The sequence below is a fragment of the Nylanderia fulva genome, unplaced genomic scaffold (genome assembly GCF_048542155.1).
Source record: "Nylanderia fulva isolate GAGA-0341 unplaced genomic scaffold, ASM4854215v1 Scaffold59, whole genome shotgun sequence".
NCBI classification, from domain to species: domain Eukaryota; kingdom Metazoa; phylum Arthropoda; class Insecta; order Hymenoptera; family Formicidae; genus Nylanderia; species Nylanderia fulva.
This window is the reverse complement of record NW_028190687.1, coordinates 824945-845928: the sequence shown is the minus strand read 5'-3', so window position 1 is coordinate 845928 and position 20984 is coordinate 824945. Positions and strand designations below refer to the sequence as shown.

General features: G+C 38.1%; 3 protein-coding genes across 3 annotated transcripts; all 3 read right to left on the bottom strand.

The window, feature by feature from the left end:
• Nucleotides 1-10269: 10269 nt before the first annotated feature.
• On the bottom strand, nt 10270-12607 carry LOC146720911 (uncharacterized). Its single transcript, XM_085487644.1, has one exon. It carries the CDS (start codon nt 12479-12481, stop codon nt 10295-10297), a length of 2187 nt encoding a protein of 728 aa, XP_085343770.1. The 5' UTR covers nt 12482-12607; the 3' UTR covers nt 10270-10294.
• Nucleotides 12608-12686: 79 nt separating this feature from the next.
• Nucleotides 12687-14173, bottom strand: LOC146720910 (uncharacterized). The gene has a single exon (XM_085487650.1). The coding sequence runs from the start codon at nt 14029-14031 to the stop codon at nt 12913-12915; it is 1119 nt and encodes a 372-aa protein (XP_085343776.1). The 5' UTR covers nt 14032-14173; the 3' UTR covers nt 12687-12912.
• A 3834-nt stretch (nt 14174-18007) lies between these two features.
• Nucleotides 18008-20432, bottom strand: LOC114935571 (mevalonate kinase-like). The gene is made up of 3 exons (XM_029308427.2): nt 20161-20432; nt 18993-20033; nt 18008-18016 (listed from the first exon to the last, which is right to left on the bottom strand). Exons 2-3 carry the CDS (start codon nt 19845-19847, stop codon nt 18008-18010), a joined length of 864 nt encoding a protein of 287 aa, XP_029164260.2. The 5' UTR covers nt 19848-20033; nt 20161-20432.
• Between the last annotated feature and the right edge of the window lie 552 nt (nt 20433-20984).

Genomic DNA, 20984 nt, shown 5'->3' with positions numbered 1-20984 from the left:
GGGCCCTTTTTTCTCTTAAAATTGTGGTTTTGCTTGCGGTTTTTCTTTTTCTAAAGAAAAGGTTGCGTAAAACGAAGGGGTAATACGAATTTTTTCCCTTTTGGCCGGGAAGGGCATGTTTTCTGACCACCAAAATTTTGCAAATTTTATTTTAACCCCCGCCGGGGTGGGGAATAAAGGGGGTACCAGGAAAAATAACAATACTTAGTTTTAAAATTAAAAAATTTTAAAAAAACAAAAAAATTTTATAGTTAACAAATAAAAATAAGGGGGCACGGGGGCCCTGGCAAGCCTTTTTTTTTTTGATGTTTTGAAAATTTTTTTCCCGGGGTAGGTTGGAAAAATTCTTTTTTTTTCCTTTTTTTTGGGGTTCTGGAAATTTTTTGGGATTTTTTGAAAAATTAATTATTAAAATAATTTTTAAAGGTGTAAAATGAAAATCGAAATTAGTTAATAGGGGGGATGGGGGCAAGGGGGGGGTCGGGGGGGGGGGAAATGGGGGCAGGGGGGAGTCCGCGGGGGGATTTTATAAAAAGCTTTCTTTTTTTTAAAAATCGAAACCTTAGGGGAATTTATAAATTTTATAAAAAAGTGTGGGGGGAAAGAAAATATTTTCAAGTAATTTTTAATAGTGCGGCCTTTTAAGGATAAAAATCCCGTTTTAAAGGGGTATAAAGTTTTCAAAATTCTCGAAATAAGAAAAAACGCGAATTCCCTTGAGGCCAAAATCGGGGGAATTTGGTTTCTTCCCCAACTTTATCTTTTTTTTAAGTAAAAAAACGAAGGGACGGGCCCCCAAGGGGGGCGAACGCTGAAAAAAATTTAAAAATTTTAAAAACCCAAACCCAAATAGGAAAAAAGAAATAAATTTTAAAACCCCCCTTAAAATGGGGGGGGATAAAAAAAATTTTAAAATATAAAAAAATTTGGGGGAAAAGTTTCTAAACCTCGCCGTTTTTCCCTCTCCGAAATTCACGCTTGGGGGCCTCGAAATTTTTTTAATTTTTCCCCTGCGGGCCCCCCCCAAACGGGGGGTTTTTTTTTATTTAAAAAAAACGGGGGAAACCGGGGTCGGGTTTAAAAACAAAAAACCCCAAAAATTTGTTTTAATTTTTTGGTACTTAAAACGGGTTAGGGGGATTTAAAAATGGGGAAGAAGGAGGGATTTTCTTGGGGAAATATATCGGGCCCGGGCCAAGAAACAAAAGGAAATTTTTTAAAATATTAGGAGAAGGGGGGAAATTAAAATAAAAACGGAGGAGGAAGACAATTTTAAATTAAAATGGGGGTAAGAATTTTCTAGAAATGGGTTGGGAAATAAAAATTTTTAAAAGTGTGGGGTTAAAAGAAATTTTAAAAAAAATTGTTTTATTTTTTTTAAAATTTTTGAAAGGAAAACCAAGAAAAATTTAATTTCTTGGGGTTTTAAGAGGGAGAGAAATTCCGATGGGTTTGGGGGTTTATTAAGATGTTTATCAAACGGTAGGGGGTAAAACCCCCCGGAATTTGCGCCCCCAAAACCCCCCAAAATAGTTAAAAAAAATGTAAAAATTTTTTATTTTTTTTTAATTTTTTTTTTTATTTTTTAATTTTTTTAATTTTTTTAAAAATTTTTTTTTTTTTTTTTTTCCAAAATAAAATTTGGCATTCCCAAGGCAATGGGGCCCCCTAAAAACACATCCCCCCACAACCCAACCCCCCCCGTTTTCAAATTTTTTAAAATTTAAAAAAATTTTTTCTGGTTATTTTTTGATTTTTTTAACCCTTGCCTTTTAATAAGGGAAATAAAAGAAAAAAAAAAAACTTTTTTTTCCTCCCTTCCCTTGAAGGTGAGTGGGGGGTTTTTCCCCAAGGCTGGAAAATGGGTTTTTCGTTTTTTTTCCGCTAATGCAGGGCACAAAAACGAAAATTAGGGTGGGCCCAAAAATACACCTTTTAAAAAGTTTTTTTCCCTTTTTTTAAACATAAATGTTTTTTAAAAAAAAACTGAAGTCGCAAAAAAGGGGTTGGTTGGCGGACCTTTGAATTCTCTCGATTGCGGTGGGCGGAGAATTGGTTTTTTAAAACCCTTCCCCCTTAACACGAAATTTTTTCACCCAAATCATCTTGTTTAAAAGTATTCCTCCCCCACCCCTTTACCGGGGTTTTTTTGTAAATTTTGGGGGAAAATTTTGAAAACAACGTTGGAAGGGTTTTTCGGAAAGGATCGGGTTTTGTGAGGGTTTCCATTTTGGATTAAATGGTTTTTTTCCCCTTCCTCTCCCAACCCAATCCACCGTTCCCGTTTGAAAATTTGCCGTTTTGCGAGCCCAATTGAACCCAAGGGCCCGGAAAACGTTTGTTTTCGGGAAAAAAAATTAAAAAAAGGAAAAAAAAAAAAATTATAAGAAAAGAAAATAGAAAAGAAAAAATAAAAAAAAAAAAAAAAAAGAAAGGAAGAGGGTGGCAGTGAAAAGGGGTTTTTGAAGGGGGGTTTTTAAAAAAAGAGTTAAATAACGAAAAAATGTTTGAAAAAGGACAATAAGAGAAGGAAAAAAAAAAAGGGGGACAAAAAATAAGGAGGGAAAAAAACCAAAAAAAATTTTAAAAAAGGGAGAAACAAAAATAATGGAGGGAAAAAAATATAAAAAGGGGGGGTTTAAAAAACTAAAAAAGGGCAAAAAAAAGAGGGGGAAAAAAACAAAAAAGAGGAGTTTTTTAAAAAGGAGAAGGGGAAAAAAAAATTTTTAGAAAAAATTTTAAGGAAAAAAAAAGGAAAAAGTAGAAAAAGTTTAAAAAAAAGGAACCGGGATAACCGGAAGCCCCGAAAATTAAAATTTTAAAACAGTAACCCCGTTTTTTTTAAGAATGTAGGAAGGGCAAAAACGGCCCACCAAATACCAAAAAAACCGTAAAAAAAAAAAACCAAAACGAAGAAAATTTTTTTGGCTTTTAGGAGGGAATAAGGGGAAAAGCAGAGGAAAAAATTTTTAAAAAAGGGAAAAAGGAGCACAGGGAGGAAAAGAGGGACGGGCTCAAAAAGGAAAAAAGGGGAATTTTAGGGGCCCCCAAAGAAAAGGGGGAAAAATTTTAAGGGGTTTGGGGGCATAACAGACGAGATTTTTACAAACGCCCCAAATAATTTTTTAGATTTTTTTAAAGGAAAGGGAAAAAGTGTTTTGGAAAGGGGAAAAAAAAAAAGGGGTAGGAAAAAGGACGGATATGAGGAAAAAGGGGATTAGGGCAAAAAAAATAATTTAAAAGGGTTTGAGTTTTGGGAGAAAAGAAAAAAAGGAATTTTTTGAAAAAAATGGTCCTTTTTTCCGTATCCGTAAAAATTTTTCAGAAACGCCAACGTGTCATACAAATGACCATCTTTTCTATCGAAATCCGATCATACGTGACGGAAACTTTCCGAGTTAGATAGAGTTACTTTGGAAATTTCGTGCGAACGATCTTTACCTGGACATGACTTTTTTTTACGCCCGTTGAGGCAAAAATTACATATCGCGGCTTCCCCAGTTGAGCGCGGTTTAAGGGCCCCACGAATGCTTGGTCGTACGCTGAAAGCAAAAATCGTTAGATCCCAGAGCGGAAACCCATGGAGGAACGTCCGCTTTCCGAGCGCCAGCATCGAAGTTTCTTAATCTCGTCAAAACAGGGGGCTTTCCCCATTGTATTTTGTATGTTGATCCAGGCCCCAAGTGCGGGAATTTCAAACGGGGAAAATTATTTCTTTGCGCGTGTTTTGGGATCAACTCAGACGGCTTTAATAAAAAACGCGTTGTAACCTCGCAAAATCCCAGCAACAGTGAGCGGACCAAAAATTAAAAGTATCCATACAGGTGGGCTACCCCCCCCTGCATTTCGCATAATCAGTTCATGGATGACATGTAACATAGTTTTTCAGAGACTGTTTTCCCACATCTGGCGATCAATCTCACACATGAGCTCATAGGAATTTTTCGTCAAACATGAATGCGCGCAATTTTCCCCCCAGATCATTTTGGATCCTAAATTGGAGGTTTATCAGTTCCCCATTTAAAAAAACTCTATGGGGCAATGTAATAAAATCTTTGTTGTTTGGGGTTTTTTTATTCGTCGCTGATCCAAATTTTGTGTTGGAAAACCGGGGAGGGGGTGGTTCAATTGACGATGCGATCGTAAAAGGGGGCCTTTTTCCCCGATGTTAGAATCCAGTCATTGTTCAGATGGGCGCCCCAAAAAAACCCAAAGTTTAAAAAACGCAACGTTGACGGGGGGGGCTTTTCGTAGTTGATTTGATATTAGGAATGATGTTGCTGCTGGTTGATTTTTTCTTCGTTTTTATTAACACGAGAACCCGCGCACGGGGGGGCCCCCCCGTCGAAAAGTGCAATCAATTTTATTTTCCCTAAAAAATGGAAAAATGTCCCCCCTGATCAGAAAGGTAACATAAATCAAAAATCCCAAAAGAAGACCGGAGGAAATGACTCGCCGGTTTTTCCGAATCTTATCCCCTGGTGGCCCCTCGGAAAAAATTCTGTGGGGGGGAAAAGAGTTTTTTGCAGTAGCCCCCGGGGGTCAGTTAACTCATGCGGTAATTTCCGTTGATAATATTAACCCCTGTTGATTGGCCTTTTCGCGGTGCAGATACGAAAACCCAGCAGCGACCTTTGGGGGGGCAGCTAAAAATTTTATTCTGTAGGCACACTTGATCTCGTTACGTTTTGTAATTAGCGGGAGCACGATTGGGTAATCTTCACGCGACACCTTTATCGTAACAGTTATTTTTGGGGGAAAGTGCCTTTCAAAAATTCTGATCGTGCAGTCGACATCCCTGGAATCGTAATTCCGCCGTTTTGCCGTAGAAAAAATTTATTATTGAGGAATTACATTTTTTTATGGTGTAATTTTAAAAAATCCGTCAGCCGAGTCGGGGTTGGGTCGCTAAATTAGGGCGGAAAGGGGGTCGCCGCGAGAACGACTTTCCCGAAAATGTTAGGTTGCGACTTTTTGCAAAACTGATAAAAAACGCAATGTCAGTCTTTAAATTTTTGGCGGCAAAAAATTCTCGGAGAAAACGCAAGAAAAACGCCCCGCAGATACTTTTTTTAACGTTTGTAAGAGGTGAATTGTTTTTCCCAATTTCGGAAATTTAAAATCGACCAATTTCGGGTGGTCGAAGATTGCCAAAACTTCGAAATAATTGCGCTTTTTCCTTTTTAGCAACCCCCCAAGAGCCCCAGGCCGTCTGTAGTTAGTACGAACATTTCCTTTTTCTCGGCGCCATTTATCGGTAAATTTGGCATAAATCACCTCTAAAAATATGGAATGTGCATACTTTTTTTAGTTGTGAATTGGGACATTTGTAGTTACACCTTTGGGGTTTTTAACTTTTTTTTTACTTTTTTTTTTTTTTTCCTCCTCGTCCATTTTGTAAGGGGCGAGAACAGTCCGCGGCCTTCATGGGGGGTTTTTGGCGTATATTTTGAACGACTTTTTGGGGGCTTTTTGTTTTTACCGTTTTTCTACGCCCCGCTCCGCCAACCAGGTCCGAGCGCGCCAGCTTTTGGGAAAAAACGGCAAAAAACCCCCCCCCTTTCGCTCCCGAAAGCCCCTTTTGTTTTCCCCCTTTTTCGTTTCAACCCCCGCCGATTTTGTCTTGGCTTATCGGCCCCCAAACGCGGCCGGGCTTTCACCGAGACTCGGTTTTTCGCGCGATCGAGTTTTGTTTCTCGGCGATATTTTGCGGTTTCTCGGCGAGTTCGTGCCGGGAGTACGCTATTGTTTCACGGAAGCCCGCCAAGGGGTTGCACCTTGATCCCCTCTAGCCAATCGTTTTCCCCCAAAGGTTTTGGGCCGCAAAATGATAGCGGGAATATAAAACCCCCGGAAGGGGTTTTGCACGTTTTTAAACACCTGTCCCCTTTTTTTGTTGACATCCTTTTCAACTTAACATTATGAGAAAGCGCGGCCCCCCCCAGCTAAAATAGGCGGGTTGGGGGTCAAACGGGAGTGGAAAATGAAATTGTGCACAACCCGACGAACGGGATGAATTTTGCGACCGGTACGCGAGCGGTGAACGAAGGGTGCGCAAAAAAGGGGGATGTACCGACAACTATCGCGCGACGTTTGCGGCCCCCCAAACTGCGGAAAACCAAGTGTTGATAAGCCGCGGAAAGCCCCCGGGGCTTTCGAGAAACGTGTACGTGTACTCTAAATCGCTGCACAGCCGAAATATCGCTATTTGGAAGATTTATTGACGCCGATTGACGAAATCGGCTACTTTACATTCTCAAATAACAGTGACGTCATTCCACCGAGCGAGGCTTATCCAAATTCAATTTTGTCTTTGATGACGTGGCATGCGACAAGCAAGATACGATAAGAGAGTACTTCTCAATGGGGCGCCACTCAAACATCGACTGCTTTTATCTCTGTCAGACATACGCGAGAATACCGAAACATCTTATACGCGACAACGCAAACCTGCTAATCCTGTTTAAACAGGACGCCACCAATTTGAAGCACGTGTACAACGATCACGTGAATACCGACATGTCATATGAGGATTTCAGTAATTTATGTCGTACATGTTGGCAACAAAAGTATGGATTTCTAGTGATAGACAAGGACAGCTCGCTTTTGAACGGGCGATACAGAAAAGGATTAACGAGTTCGCGATACCGCAGAGCCATTAGTCGTCGCCAACAATCCTCCCGGTCGAGAGAAACTCTAGAGAGAGTGCTGCCGACATGGCTGATAATATTCGCGAGCGTGAAAAGGTTGCCAAGGAGATTGCGAAGACGGCCGAATCGATCCGCAAGAAACATCGCGCTCTGAAGACCGGAAAGTTAGATGATGATATCGCCGTCAAGACTCACTTTAAACCTATTATCGAGCCGCTACAAAAAATTGTCGACAACGCGACGATTTCGGTGAAAAACGAGCCTAACACCGACGACGACGACAGTGTGAAGATCGAGACACGGTATGAGGGGGAAACACCGAAAAAGAGTAAACATAAAACCATCAAGCGATATAAAGAGGAGGAGGAGGAGACATTGAAAAAAAGAAAATATGATATTTTGAAGCCATTGGACGCTTCATTGCCAACAACATCTACACCGAAAAACGCACAACCTGTGATACCCAAAACACTCGTAGACGAAAATGTTTTCGAAACCACGCGTAACCCGCCCGAAATATCCCTTCGACACTGGTTAAGATCGTCGGAAGGTCGACAAATGATGCGAAAGGATTGGGGGTCATTAGGACAAAAGTATATGGACGGTATATCCTCGGTGCTGATGAGAAGAAAGAAATTGATAATGTATACGGAGTTTACTTCGGCGAAAATGAAATGCGCATTGGAAACAAGCGATTCGCGATTGACAAAGATGACAATATAATCATAGGCGACACGCGGTATATTGGAACGCCCGGATTGTACGAGTTGATCTTCAAGAAAAGACCTGATTACCAGGAGGATGATTTGCAAAAATACAAACATATATTATTGGCGACAAATGCGCATAAACGCAATTTTGATGTGCAAGGCCGTGTGAAGAGTAGCAAGGGGGACAAGTACAAATATATAATCGCACCGTTGACGCGGGTGGAATCGGACGACCCAAAATCTGGCATGGGAATGCCTCGCGCTAGGACGCTAACCAACAATAAGATTGATTACGTGCACTGGGACGACCCCAACGAGCTAGTGGAACGCTTACGATTGCTCGATGCTTCGCACCAAGCTGGCAACAACGCGCATGACAACGAGATCTTGTCGATTATCGAGGAACTGCGGGAAGCGGGCATTATTATAAATTAAACAAGGTTCCCGACAATTTATTCAGTTCATCGTGTGACACTTTACAAAGCATTGAAAAAATGTCTATCAATAAATTTGAATTATTTGAGAGGAGAAATGATGCAACCCCTGGCACAAACGATCAATGGTATAGATTGATTAGAAAATGCGTGCGCAAAAACGCTCTGCATCGCGTCGCTACAGATTATGACGCGAGATCGCGCAAGATTCGCCGTGTAGCGCAACCTGAGGCGGATACCGATGTCGTCAACAAATTGTACCTGGAAGAGTGCTTTAAAACATTGATGATCCAACAGAAAGAGTCAGATGAGAAGCTGGCTGCGTTAGAGAAGGATGTACGAGCGTTGGAAACTGCGATAAAAGAGCTTCTGCGTGCGCCAAACACTACCTCAGACATCTAATGAGCGGTTGGCTCAGAAACGTCTATCAAACAGTTGTGAAACGTCTAGAAAGGATTCTCGAGTGGTTGCAAACAATTGTTGAACAGCTACGAAGGATTATCAGCGTGCTACCAAACAACAATGAGTGGCATCAGTGACCGACCTGGAAGCAGCAGTGAACGATCCGGAAGCAGCAGTGAACGACCTGGAAACGGTGGTGAACGCGACCGCTACGATCGAGGTTACGATCATGTCAAACAGGGTTGCGAACGAGGCTACGAACAAGTCCTTAAAGGTTACATAAAAGGCTATCAACAACTCAGTAAGGGTTGCGAACAGGTCAGGGACGGCTGCGAACGGGCCAAGGCGGGCTACGAACGGATCAGAAACGACTTGGGACGAGGCTGTGATCGAGTCAAGAACGATTTTCGAATGGGCCAAGGACGTGAGTGAACGAACGTGAAAGAACCTGAAACAACGTGGTACGAACGTGAAAGAACACCGAAACAACGAGAATTTAACCCGAAACAACGAGGCACGAACCCGAAACAACGAGAATTTAACCCGAAAGAACCCGAAAGAACGAGGCACGAACGCAAAAGAACCCGAAACAACGAGGCACGAACCCGAAACAACCCGAAACAACGAACCCGAAAGAACCCAAAAGAACAAGGCACGAACCCGAAAGAACCCGAAAAAACCCGAAACAACGAGGCACGAACCCGAAAGAACGAGGCACGAACGCAAAAGAACCTGAAAAAACCCGAAACAACGAGGCACGAACCCGAAACAACGAGAATTTAACCCGAAAAAACCCGAAAGAACGAGGCACGAACGCAAAAGAACCCGAAACAACGAGGCACGAACCCGAAACAACCCGAAACAACGAACCCGAAAGAACCCAAAAGAACAAGGCACGAACCCGAAAGAACCCGAAAAAACCCGAAACAACGAGGCACGAACCCGAAAGAACGAGGCACGAACGCAAAAGAACCTGAAAAAACCCGAAACAACGAGGCACGAACCCGAAAGAACCCGAAAGAACGAGAATGAATAGTGAAAATAACAACGAGCAACATAGTTTGGAGAGACGGCAGTTGGTAAACGAGTTGCACGCGTCAGCGAGAAAAAATTTCCCTCGAAGACATGTCATAGTGCGAGGATACGATGATTTGTGGCAAGCCGACATTGTCGAGATGCGTCCATACTCCCGTTTCAACAGAGGTTACCACTACATACTCACCATCATCGATGTGTTGAGCAAGTATGCGTGGGCTGTATCACTCAAGAGTAAAGGAGGAAGCGAGACAGCTGACGCAATCGCCAAGATAATTCGGGATAGCAAGAGATGCCCGAAAAACATGCAAACCGATAACGGAAAGGAATTTTACAACGCCGATGTGCAACGACTTATGCGAAGACATGACATTAATCACTATTCTACATATTCGATATTGAAGGCATCGGTCGTCGAACGATTCAATCGCACGCTAAAGAACGACATGTGGAAGATGTTTACGCTGAATGGTACTTACAAGTGGTTCGACATGCTGCCACGTCTCGTATCAGATTACAACGGACGCAAGCATCGAACGATTCGTATGCGACCCGCCGACGTTACCCCCGCGATCGCCGAAAGACTCTTGGCTACCGTGTACAATCGTGTAAAAATCGCGGGCCCGGCAAAGTTCAAAGTAGGTGATCAGGTACGCGTCAGCAAGTACAAACAACTTTTCGAGAAAGGATACACGCCAAATTGGACAACCGAGGTGTTTAAGATTGTTAAAGTGCAGCATACTAATCCCGTAACATATCTACTCGAGGATTATCGCAATACATCTATCGCTGGAGCGTTTTACGAGCATGAGCTGCATCGTGCAAATTATCCGGATGTGTACCTCGTGGAGAAAATACTGCGCAGGAGGGGTGACGAGGTTTATGTGAAATGGCTGGGATTCGACAGTTCGCACAACTCTTGGATACATAAAAACAATGTTATTTAATGTATTTTATTCAATCATTGTATAACAATATATATATTGTATAACATATAAAATATATGAAATATATAACAAAAAATATATAATTCTCATTAATACGTCCTTACAATATAATTTATTTACAATGGTATTCGATAATGTCCCCACGGCAAGGTGTCGGTCGACTCAGGTACGACATACCGTTTGTCATCGTAAGGACTTAGAGCAATTTTCGTCTCGCTGATGGTATACACTTTATGCAATTTCGATCTTATGCATGACTGCTGACGCGTCATTTCAATTTCGTCATTAAGGCAACGCGTATAATCGTCGAATGTTATACTACGCGCTACGACGTTACTTTTGACACCTTTTGCCTTTTTAGTGTCCTTTTTACCATCCACCCGCAAAGCATACATTTTTGCTCTAAGCCCGACGAATTCGGTCATTATCGCGCCGTTATTCTCATCTTTCATCAGACCCGGCACCTTTTTATTCGCGAGCGGTATACCGTACGCATTATTCGCGGCGTAATCGCTGGTATCGAATCGAGCGATATCGCGTTTCAAATTTTCATAGACATCATGACATTTAATTTGATATATTAAACTATCCGTGTCGGTGTACATTACTCTACAATTGTCACGATAGAGCGGTGACATGTATTCGTGGTGAAATTCATAAAGACATACTTTTGATACGTCGAGTATGCACATGCCGACGTAGATTGGTTTGTAGATTTTAACTTCGAGTTTGCGTAATTCTATGGCAACTAATTTTTCCGAAAATATGCTAGTACTATGAAAATTTGGTTTAGCGATCATTGCCTCCGCACCGTACCGTCCGTCCCATTTTGTTAATAATTTTACATCCACATGATTGCGCACATTTTCCATCGTCTTGCCAAATACCGCATTATTCATCAATTTATATAAATTTTTTTCAAAATCGTTTTTCGCTCGTGTTCTAAACTGTGTGTTGAGTTCGATGTATTTTTGAAGCCACGCTGACTGCGTGAATTGTAGTATGCGATATATTTTTGTTATGCGTAGCCCGTGGCGCGTGCACTGCTGTAGATTACGATAGTGTATTACGTAGCGCTTCTTATCGTAAAGCGTTGCGAGGAGTTTATACTCCCGCTTGCCGGGCGGCTTATCGCGCGTCGGGCAAAACGGTAGGTCAATGTGCGCGTCATGAAGATGCCGCGGATACTCTAAATCTACTTCGAGAACATAGCCTATAGGCGAATCGAACGCGATAGATGATACGTCAAAATTCGATATATCGTCGACCCACCGAAAATCGGCATATGGCAATGGTTGACACATTGCCCATCCGTACAAATTATTTACATCGAAATACATTAGGTACGATGAGGGTTTCGATGGGTCGTACGATTGCATGTACTTGTTATTAGCCTGTGCGTATCGGCCTGAACATTGACTAAGGCCGCCGCGTATACCTCGTTCGACAAACATTACCATGTCAATGTCTGTTAATAATTCAAATTTTATATTTGTATGTTTTAACATGGCGTCCCATGTATATCCGGGGAGAGTATAATAATACGCGGGATCGAGTCCGTAACTTTTTATACAACTATCGCGAAAATTCTCAAATATATCGGCTAATAACAAGACATCAATTTTTAAATATAAATCGCTATATTCGCCTAGCGTTCGAAGGGAGAATCGGCTCCAGACGGTCTCGGCGTGCGCGTAATCACTCTCGGATACTGTGTCGCCGGTCAGGGAACTGTAAAATGAGTCGCGCGGCGGTAAACGTCTGTCTTGTAATCTGTCCACGCAGTCAATGTATTCGTATAGAAAGACACCCTTTCGTGTCAATAAATTGAATTTTTCACTAGTTAAATTTTGATATTCCGAATGTAAAATTTTTAGTTTATCTTTATCCAAAAATGACGCTAATTTGTCGAGACTAGCGCTGAGAAATTTATATGAGTCTATGAACCGTAATTTAATATAATTTTTTGCATTTTTGTCTTGTGTCAATTTAACAGTCTTCGAGAATGAAATGTATTTTTCCTTTGTTATCGGCAATAATTCGATTTCCCCTTCGAACGCTGTGGCTATGTCCTCGATAATGAAATGCGCGTCGTAGCCGGACAGATTGTGAAAGACTATAGGAATACAAAATGATTCTTTGTAATTTAAGTTACAATTTGAGTGCGCGGGACCCCTGTACCGCCCGGTGAGGTGGCAATGATCGCGGACGCGTGTATCGTCTTCGTCAAACGGTTTCTCACAAATGTGACAATGCGTCGCGGTGCGAAATTTTAACCACTCGTCAGGCGTTAAATTTACCATGGGGACATTGGTCGTTAAAATATTTTTTACGCGGATTGCTAAATTTTTAAGCTGTTCGGCGAACCACGCGACGCAATCGACACTACGGCGGGAATTGTATGCGGACAACGAACTGTCGTACGAACACTGTACATAGTATGCGATGCTGAACACTTGATGGTGTTGATAATTTTTGGCATCTTCGGTCTTTGCCAAAACACACTCGAGGTCGGCGTACACTACAAACGGCAGCTGCTCCTTCCTCGTGTAGTTGTCGAAGCTGAGCCACTTGTCATTCTCGCTCGGCAACCAAATAGCGCAGTCGTTCAGTTTCCCGCAATCTTCCGTATGCGCCTGCAATTTATCCGCCGCTCCGAAATAGTGTAAACATCTGTAAAAAATAAAAAATTTAATTAGAAATATTTTAAATATAATTTAAGTTTACTATATACTTACCGATCGCAAATAAATTTTCTACATTTCTTTTTGCTCAGTTGCGAGCTCACGAGACGAGACAGATTTTTTATGCACGCGAAATGCCCGTGTTCGTCCTCCACGTACAGCAGATTGACGTGCCTGTCCTTCTTTTTTTCCGAAAGACGCAACGGGACGATGTTCTCGTTCTCGATGATGTACACATTCACGGAGATGTCGTTTGCAAGTTCAAACTTTTTAATTTGATTCACAGTCACTGGAAACTCAATGTTTTGGAGATTCAGCACTGTTGTGTAATGTGGATAAGAGGATTCCCGACCCGTGTTTATTTCAGCAGGGTAAAGAGCGGCCACCACCGACCATGCAAAACACGCATTGTCCGCTGATTGCACATTAACCACCGCTCTCTTTGCCATAATTTTTTGCGGTAATTTGACATGACATCCCGCGCGCATTGGATTGTACTTATTTACATTCACTGTCAAATCTATTATCCGCGACAATGCCCAGCCGCTATCGCGTTCCTGGAACTCTTCTAGCGATGCTAGCGTGGGCTCGATTACGCGGCGCTCGTACCACTCGCGTACATCGGACGTGCAAAAGAGTTCAAAGTTTCTCGTGTTAATACTTTTATTGGCACGCTTGTCACCGGACACAAATTCACCATTGAAAACAGTGTTCACTTTTACACTGATGTGTCTCTGCAGCACATTCTCCACGTTCTCGATTATAATGTCTTTGGCATTTTCCAAAAATTGACGCGGTTCGATATAGTCTGCGTTAATTACCGCACCGGTCAGTATACGGCTATCGAACACCGTATCGATTTCGCGCCAAACTAGTCTTTGCGCGTTATTGCCGCCGCCACTGAATCCGCCGCCACTAGGCATGGATCCACCACTAAACATGGATTCACCGACATACTGTCTCTGCAAGCGCACCTTTGCACCCTCGAGTCGCGCTATTCTCGCCACGAGAGATTGCCTATGTCCAATCGAGAGACGCGGACGCTTGACACGGCTGCGTTCTTCCAGCTGTGTGATAAATTCTTCGCACTCTTGCAGCCATCCGAAATATTCGCCCAAGTTAGCAACTTGGCGGGAACGCTCCAACAGGTCGCGCTCAACGTTCTCCATTTTTGTAAAAAATTCACTTTTTCACACTTATTACAAAAAAACTTCTTTGCACACTAAACTTTTTTTCTTGCACCTCGAATGAAGCATGCGCTCGCCAGTGGTACTATGGCCCGGCAGCGGCATCGGTCCTCATTATATATCCCCGATCAACTCTTTGTTCGTCAACGTACGAACGAGAAAAATTTAGATGACGTAAATTTTCGGCGCTTGTTTTGTTTATAAATTCCTGCAGCCGCTGGTTATCGGCGCTGGTATTTCTTCCTAAGATAAACAATAAAGAACCGCCGCTTATTGGGGAGGTACCGCGAGGGTGATATACAATTCCATGCAAAAACATGTCGCAGGCCGCAAGCGGTGAGATTGCAGGCAGCGAGGTCGCAAGCGGCGAGGTTGCAGGCAGCAACTTGTTCGCCCTGAAACTTTACCCGCTGATATTTCTTAGAAATATATGTATAGATCATGTATCAACCCCCTTGATTGTCGGCGTATGCCAAGCGGTGGCCCTTCTTAAAATTTGATTATCTTAGATTTTCAGAGAACTGATTGTTGGCGCTCGGATCCAAGCGGCCCTTCTTAGAATTTAATTATATTTCTTAGAAATATACAGATAACGTATGGGGGAAGAAACGCAACCCCCTTGATTGTCGGCGTATGCCAAGCGGTGGCCCTTCTTAGAATTTGATTATATTTCTTAAAAATATACAGATAACGTATAAGGAGAAGAAACGCAACCCCCCCCCCTTCCCCCTGATTGTCGGCGCTCGAAATGCGGCAGCCATTCGCAGAATTTTTATCTTATCTTCGGAGAAAATTTATGAAAACTTTGATACCGCTCAAAGACGCCGCTTATCTTTGATACCTTACAAAGACGCCGCTTATCTTGGATTCGAAAACTTAGCTTATCTTGTTTATAAATATATCAGGTAACATGATCCCCTTATCTTATCTTGTTTATAAATATATCAGGTAACATGATCCCCTTATCAGGTTATCTGATATGTTTATAAACAAAAGATAAGCTTATCTACTGATAAGACCCCCTCCCCCCGCGTGACGTCACCCCCCTCGCCCCCGATTCCCCCCCGCCCCGCACCCCCCTCATTGCCCCTGAGTTAGAACCCCCCTAGTATAACTACTGACAATACAATCGCTACCTACGTTTAAATCTTTCAAACGTTGTTATTGTTGAGAAATTAAATATAATTGTAACGCAAAATGAATTAACACAAGAAAATATAAAATCTCGTGTATAATAACGAAAGTTTTTTAATCCATCGAGATTATGTCGTCTAGGGGAGAGATCCATTTTTTTACTCCAAAACACATTTTGGAAATCTCTGAATTAAAGAAAGAATCATTTTTGTCGACTAATGTTATACATATACGTACTTATATAAGAAACTAAAAAATGATACCTGTATAAATTTTAGCTAATAATTAGACTAATTGTCATTATTTTATTTGCATTAATACAACACATATATCATATTTACAGGTCTCAATTTCGCAATATATTTAAATATACATATATATATATATATGTTTCAAATAAAAATAAACTTTTTGGTCAGTACATAATATTAAGACATATAAGAATTAATATTTATAATATATAAAATTATATCATCTAATATAACATAATTTTATATAATTTGGGCATTAAAGACAAATATATCACAATCCCTGTTATTTTACAAATCTTAATTATAACAGCTTTTTCGTTTCGACTTAATAATTATCTAAATGTATCATGAATTTCGGCTCGAGAATCCTGAAGCAGAAATATTTTACTTCTATTCTTTAATTACATTTGAAACAAATAAATTTTTAGTATATAAAACTGAATTTATGTAAAAGAACAGATATAAGTAATACTTCTTCTTCAGACGACCTCCATCTATTGTACAAATCTAATTGTAATAATTGTCGTAATTTATTTACATCTTAGTAATGCAGTCCTTTTCATATAATCATTATTATCGCAAAAGAAAATTGTGCTCAATTTTTTAAATAATAATCTAATAATTCGTATGTTAAGTTGAGAAATACTTTATATATCTATGACGGTTTACATTTTTTTAAGTTACTTTGAATGATGAAATAAAATATGAAAAAACATTTATATTTTCAAGTTAATAAAAATACATTATTCTTTTCATATAATACTTGTTTTTGATAATTTTAAAATATATCAAAAATATTACTTTATATATATATACATATATTGAAAATAATTGCATGTATAATTTATTTAATTATACATTATCCTTTATTTCCAAAAGCAGAATATATGTTAATAAATCACAAATAAACAATGTATTTCATAATTCGTGCATTGAATTATATTGCATTATTGAATAATAAAAAATGGAAAATTTTGAAATATTACCCCCGGTCTTTTAACAAAGAAAAAATTACTAAATGAATATCATTTAATCAGTTATATATATTACATAAACATCTATATATATGTAATACATATTATGTATATAAGATATTGTCCATATAATATGTAACGTTAAAGGACTGCATTACTAAGATGTAAATAAATTACGACAATTATTACAATTGGATTTGTACAATAGATAGAGGTCGTCTGAAGAAGAAGTATTACTTATATCTTTTCTTTTACATAAATTCAGTTTTATATACTAAAAATTCATTTGTTTCAAATGTAATTAAAGAATAGAATTAAAATATTTCTGCTTCAGGATTCTCGAGCCGAAAATTAAACATACAGCTAACAGATATACATATGTATATGTATATACATATATCTATTTAATACACAACTTTGAATAAATAAATTTTATTTAATTATTTTCTTTCTTAAGCGTTGCCGAAAAATATAATTTAAAATTATTCGACTTATTTTTTATTCAAAATTTATTTTATTAATTAAAATTATGAAGCAATGTTTATATTAATAAATTCCAAATTATATTAATTACAGTCACTAGTATTTATTATAAATTATGAAGATAATCGATCAAACCAGCAGATAAAATCATTTATTCAATTTCACGACGTTTCGATCATATAGTTGCGATCCTTTTCAAAGAAGAAAGTAAAATAATAACTAATCAACTCTTCTTATCTTTCCATGCAGTGTCAAATTATAGTAATATTATATAAGTCACAAATAAAAATTAATTAAATTCAAATTTAAAGTGGAAATAAGAGACTGCCACAACATATCCCAACCAAAGCACGTCAGATTCTGATAACTTATGTGATTTATATAATATTACTATAATTTGACACTGCATGGAGAGATAAGAGGAGTTGATTAGTTATTATTTTATTTTCTCACTTGAAAAGGACCACAACCATATGATCAAAACGTCGTGAAATTAAATAAACGATTTTATCTGCTAGTTTGGTCAATTACTTCCATAATTTATAATGTTTATATTATTTAACTTGTAAAATCAGGAAAAATTTAGGTATATTGTATCGCATGATATCGACGCAATATCGTTTAAATTTTTCAAGCAAAATAAAATAGAATTTAAAAAATTAATATTTTTTGATATATTTTAGAAGAAAATTCAACTCAAAGTTTTCTTATTTTTTATTTCATTATTCAATACGACATTATTAATAAGAGACTACGATTTTTTTTTAAATTCCACAAGTATTAAGTTAATAATTTCGCATATTTTTGTATTCTATCAATTAAGCAATAATTAATTATTCATATATAATCGTTATAATTTTATAGTAGAATCATTTATCAATTCTCACTCCGTCACAGCCTATTGTAGCAATTTTGTAACTGCATTTTCTATATGAGAAAAGATTTGTAATACGTGTGATTTCTTCTTTTGCAATTATTGGTGGTAACAGAAAGTATACATAGCTGCCTTTAAAACTTGTAAGCTTTCCTGCCAAATTGAATCCATTTCCAAGACAGGTAATAATATCAAATTCAAAATACGACAAATCATATCTGCTTAACATTTGTTGATTTCTCTTAATGTCTCTGTGTAAAACGAAAAATGTTAATTATAATAAAACTCCATCTTCATCTCGACTAAGAGCCAAACGCGATGTTATTGCGACAAATTAATATTTAGAAATTTTTTTGGAAACTGAGGAATTTGAATCCTATGGTTGGGATCTCAGAAATTCCCCTTGTTCCTTCTCTTAACATCCCCTGTAAGAAAAAGACGAGAAAAATATTGGTCCGAAAGTCGGCTGAATCGGGAATCGAACCCGAGACCTTCCGCTTGCCGGGCGGCTGCTCTTCCAGCTGAGCTATTCAGACACTTACAAATCAATATTTCTCTCAATGTTTATAACCCCCCACCCCCCACCAAGGCGTCGTACCTGGTCTAAACGCAACAAACATTAATAAGAATATTTGTCAGTCAGCTCTCCTATTTAAAAAAAACTCCATCTTCATCTCGACTAAGAGCCAAACGCGATGTTATTGCGACAAATTAATATTTAGAAATTTTTTTGGAAACTGAGGAATTTGAATCCTATGGTTGGGATCTCAGAAATTCCCCTTGTTCCTTCTCTTAACATCCCCTGTAAGAAAAAGACGAGAAAAATATTGATCCGAAAGTCTCGGGTTCGATTCCCGATTCAGCCGATTTTCGGACCAATATTTTTCTCGTCTTTTTCTTACAGGGGATGTTAAGAGAAGGAACAAGGGGAATTTCTGAGATCCCAACCATAGGATTCAAATTCCTCAGTTTCCAAAAAAATTTCTAAATATTAATTTGTCGCAATAACATCGCGTTTGGCTCTTAGTCGAGATGAAGATGGAGTTTTTTTAAAATAGGAGAGCTGACTGACAAATATTCTTATTAATGTTAATTATAATATTGTACCTACAGTTTCTGGCAAAACATTGTAATAAAGGATCTTTCAGAACGCCGCAAAACTAAGAAATATAGCATAAAATCAAATGATTTTGTTGTTAAATAAAAAGAAAAAAAAAACAAAAATACTTGTAAGTTTTTGTAAGCATCGAGATCTTCTATGTTATTATTAATATAATTTAGGTCATCGAATATACTTATTGCTATTTTGTCCAATTCATTCAAAATAATATTGAAATTGCTAGAACGTGAAGACAAAAGTTCTACTTGTATATCTCTTTCTATTTCTGTTAGGCGAAGATGTGTTCCGATCAATAAAATCTTTATTCCTGTTTTAACAACTATAGGCTTTATAGCATAAACATCAGAAGAAATATGTTTGCATTTATTTATACGGCCATATACGCAAACTTTGGCATCGATCGTTGCAAATGCATCCCTTTGCAAAATGTTCTCACAAGATCTAGTGTATTCTTCAATCTCCTGTAAGTCTTGTTCATTAAATCTAATATGAACACCACTCTGTAGACGCTTCCAATGAAGAAAACACGCTGCTAGACAAACCACGAATGATGTCGAACCGCCAAGACCATTTTCAAAAGGTATTTCAGTGAACACGCGTAAACGAAAAGGTTTCATGCCGTGCTCGCTATTGTAAACGATGGTATAAAGCAAGTAAAAGAACATTTGTAAGCTTAATTTCTCTTCATTTTTTTTCCACATACCCTTGATAAAGTTATTGACAAATCTAGGCATATTTAGCACATTAAGTTGAGAAAATAAGCATTGAACTTTTTCTAAAGATAAATCCTGCTGTACACCACAAAACTCTATTCTAATGCTTCTTGGCTCATCAAGTAGTTCGCAGAATTCTAGTTTGGTGCGAAGATCTAAGCCGGCCACAACAAAATGTTTTTCATACGTCACCGTGTGCTCTCCTGATAAGATGATTCTGCCTGGTGCGGAAATTTTGAAGTTAATCATCTTTTTATTTATCTTTATAAAAATATCTTCTCTTGACACAACGAATGCAACGTTGAATGGCAGAGAGAATGGCTGATAATTAGATTTGCGTAGGATTCACCAATATATTGATTGGAATTAATATATGAAAAATATATTCTCATAAGGTGAGAAATTTCGAGATTATATTTGTCGTTTCTTCTCGATCTGTAAGTGTAAGAAATGCGTATCGTGTCAGTCATATGTGACAGAAATATCTCATTGGTTATACATAAAAATATGGAAGGTATAATCAAAGGATATCTTTGCAAAGTACTTAAATTAATATACTTACAGTTTATTTGATTCTTGTTTTTATTTGGCAGATAAATTAATGTCTATTTTTCTCCGAGAACCGCACATATGTCTTCTTAATTATTTAATCTTTAAAACGTCAAAGCAAAAAAGAAAAGCTACTGATTATATGAATTTGAAACGTTCGTTATCGCCCTCCAGACAGTGGTTATATTTTCTGTACACTTCCTTGTCTCAATTTAGACTAATTTCACTTCAAAACATATAAAAATGTTATTTAAAGTCATGTCTTTATATACAAACAACAATATATCAGACGTTTTCAATGTTTTAATCAGGAGTCGTTAGAACATATATCGATACTTTTTTGTTGTTTCCGAATAATATTTATTATCGCAACTTTAAATACATGACTGTATGTGTGTACCGTCAAAAAAACAAATATATATATAGATGTAATATTTAATTTAAAGATATAAAAATATGTAATACTTTGATACAATTTATTGTATAAATCATATATAAGGTACATATACATGATATATATCACAAACTCATCAGTACTAATGCAAAATGATTTTATCTTTTTTTCTTAATTATTATTAAATAAATCTTTGGTATATTAAACAGATATAAAAAAGAAATAGAAATAAATATTTTCTTCTTTTCTTAAGACAATTACTAACTATTGTATATATGATATATTATTGTATAATAATTATCGTAATTAATTTAAATCGTTGTAATATAGTTATACAGACATATTTAACAGAAGAAGAAATTTTGCTAATATTTATTTAAATAATAACAAAATTTGTATATTATTTCGATAAATGCTATATTATCTATTTATAATTTCCATTT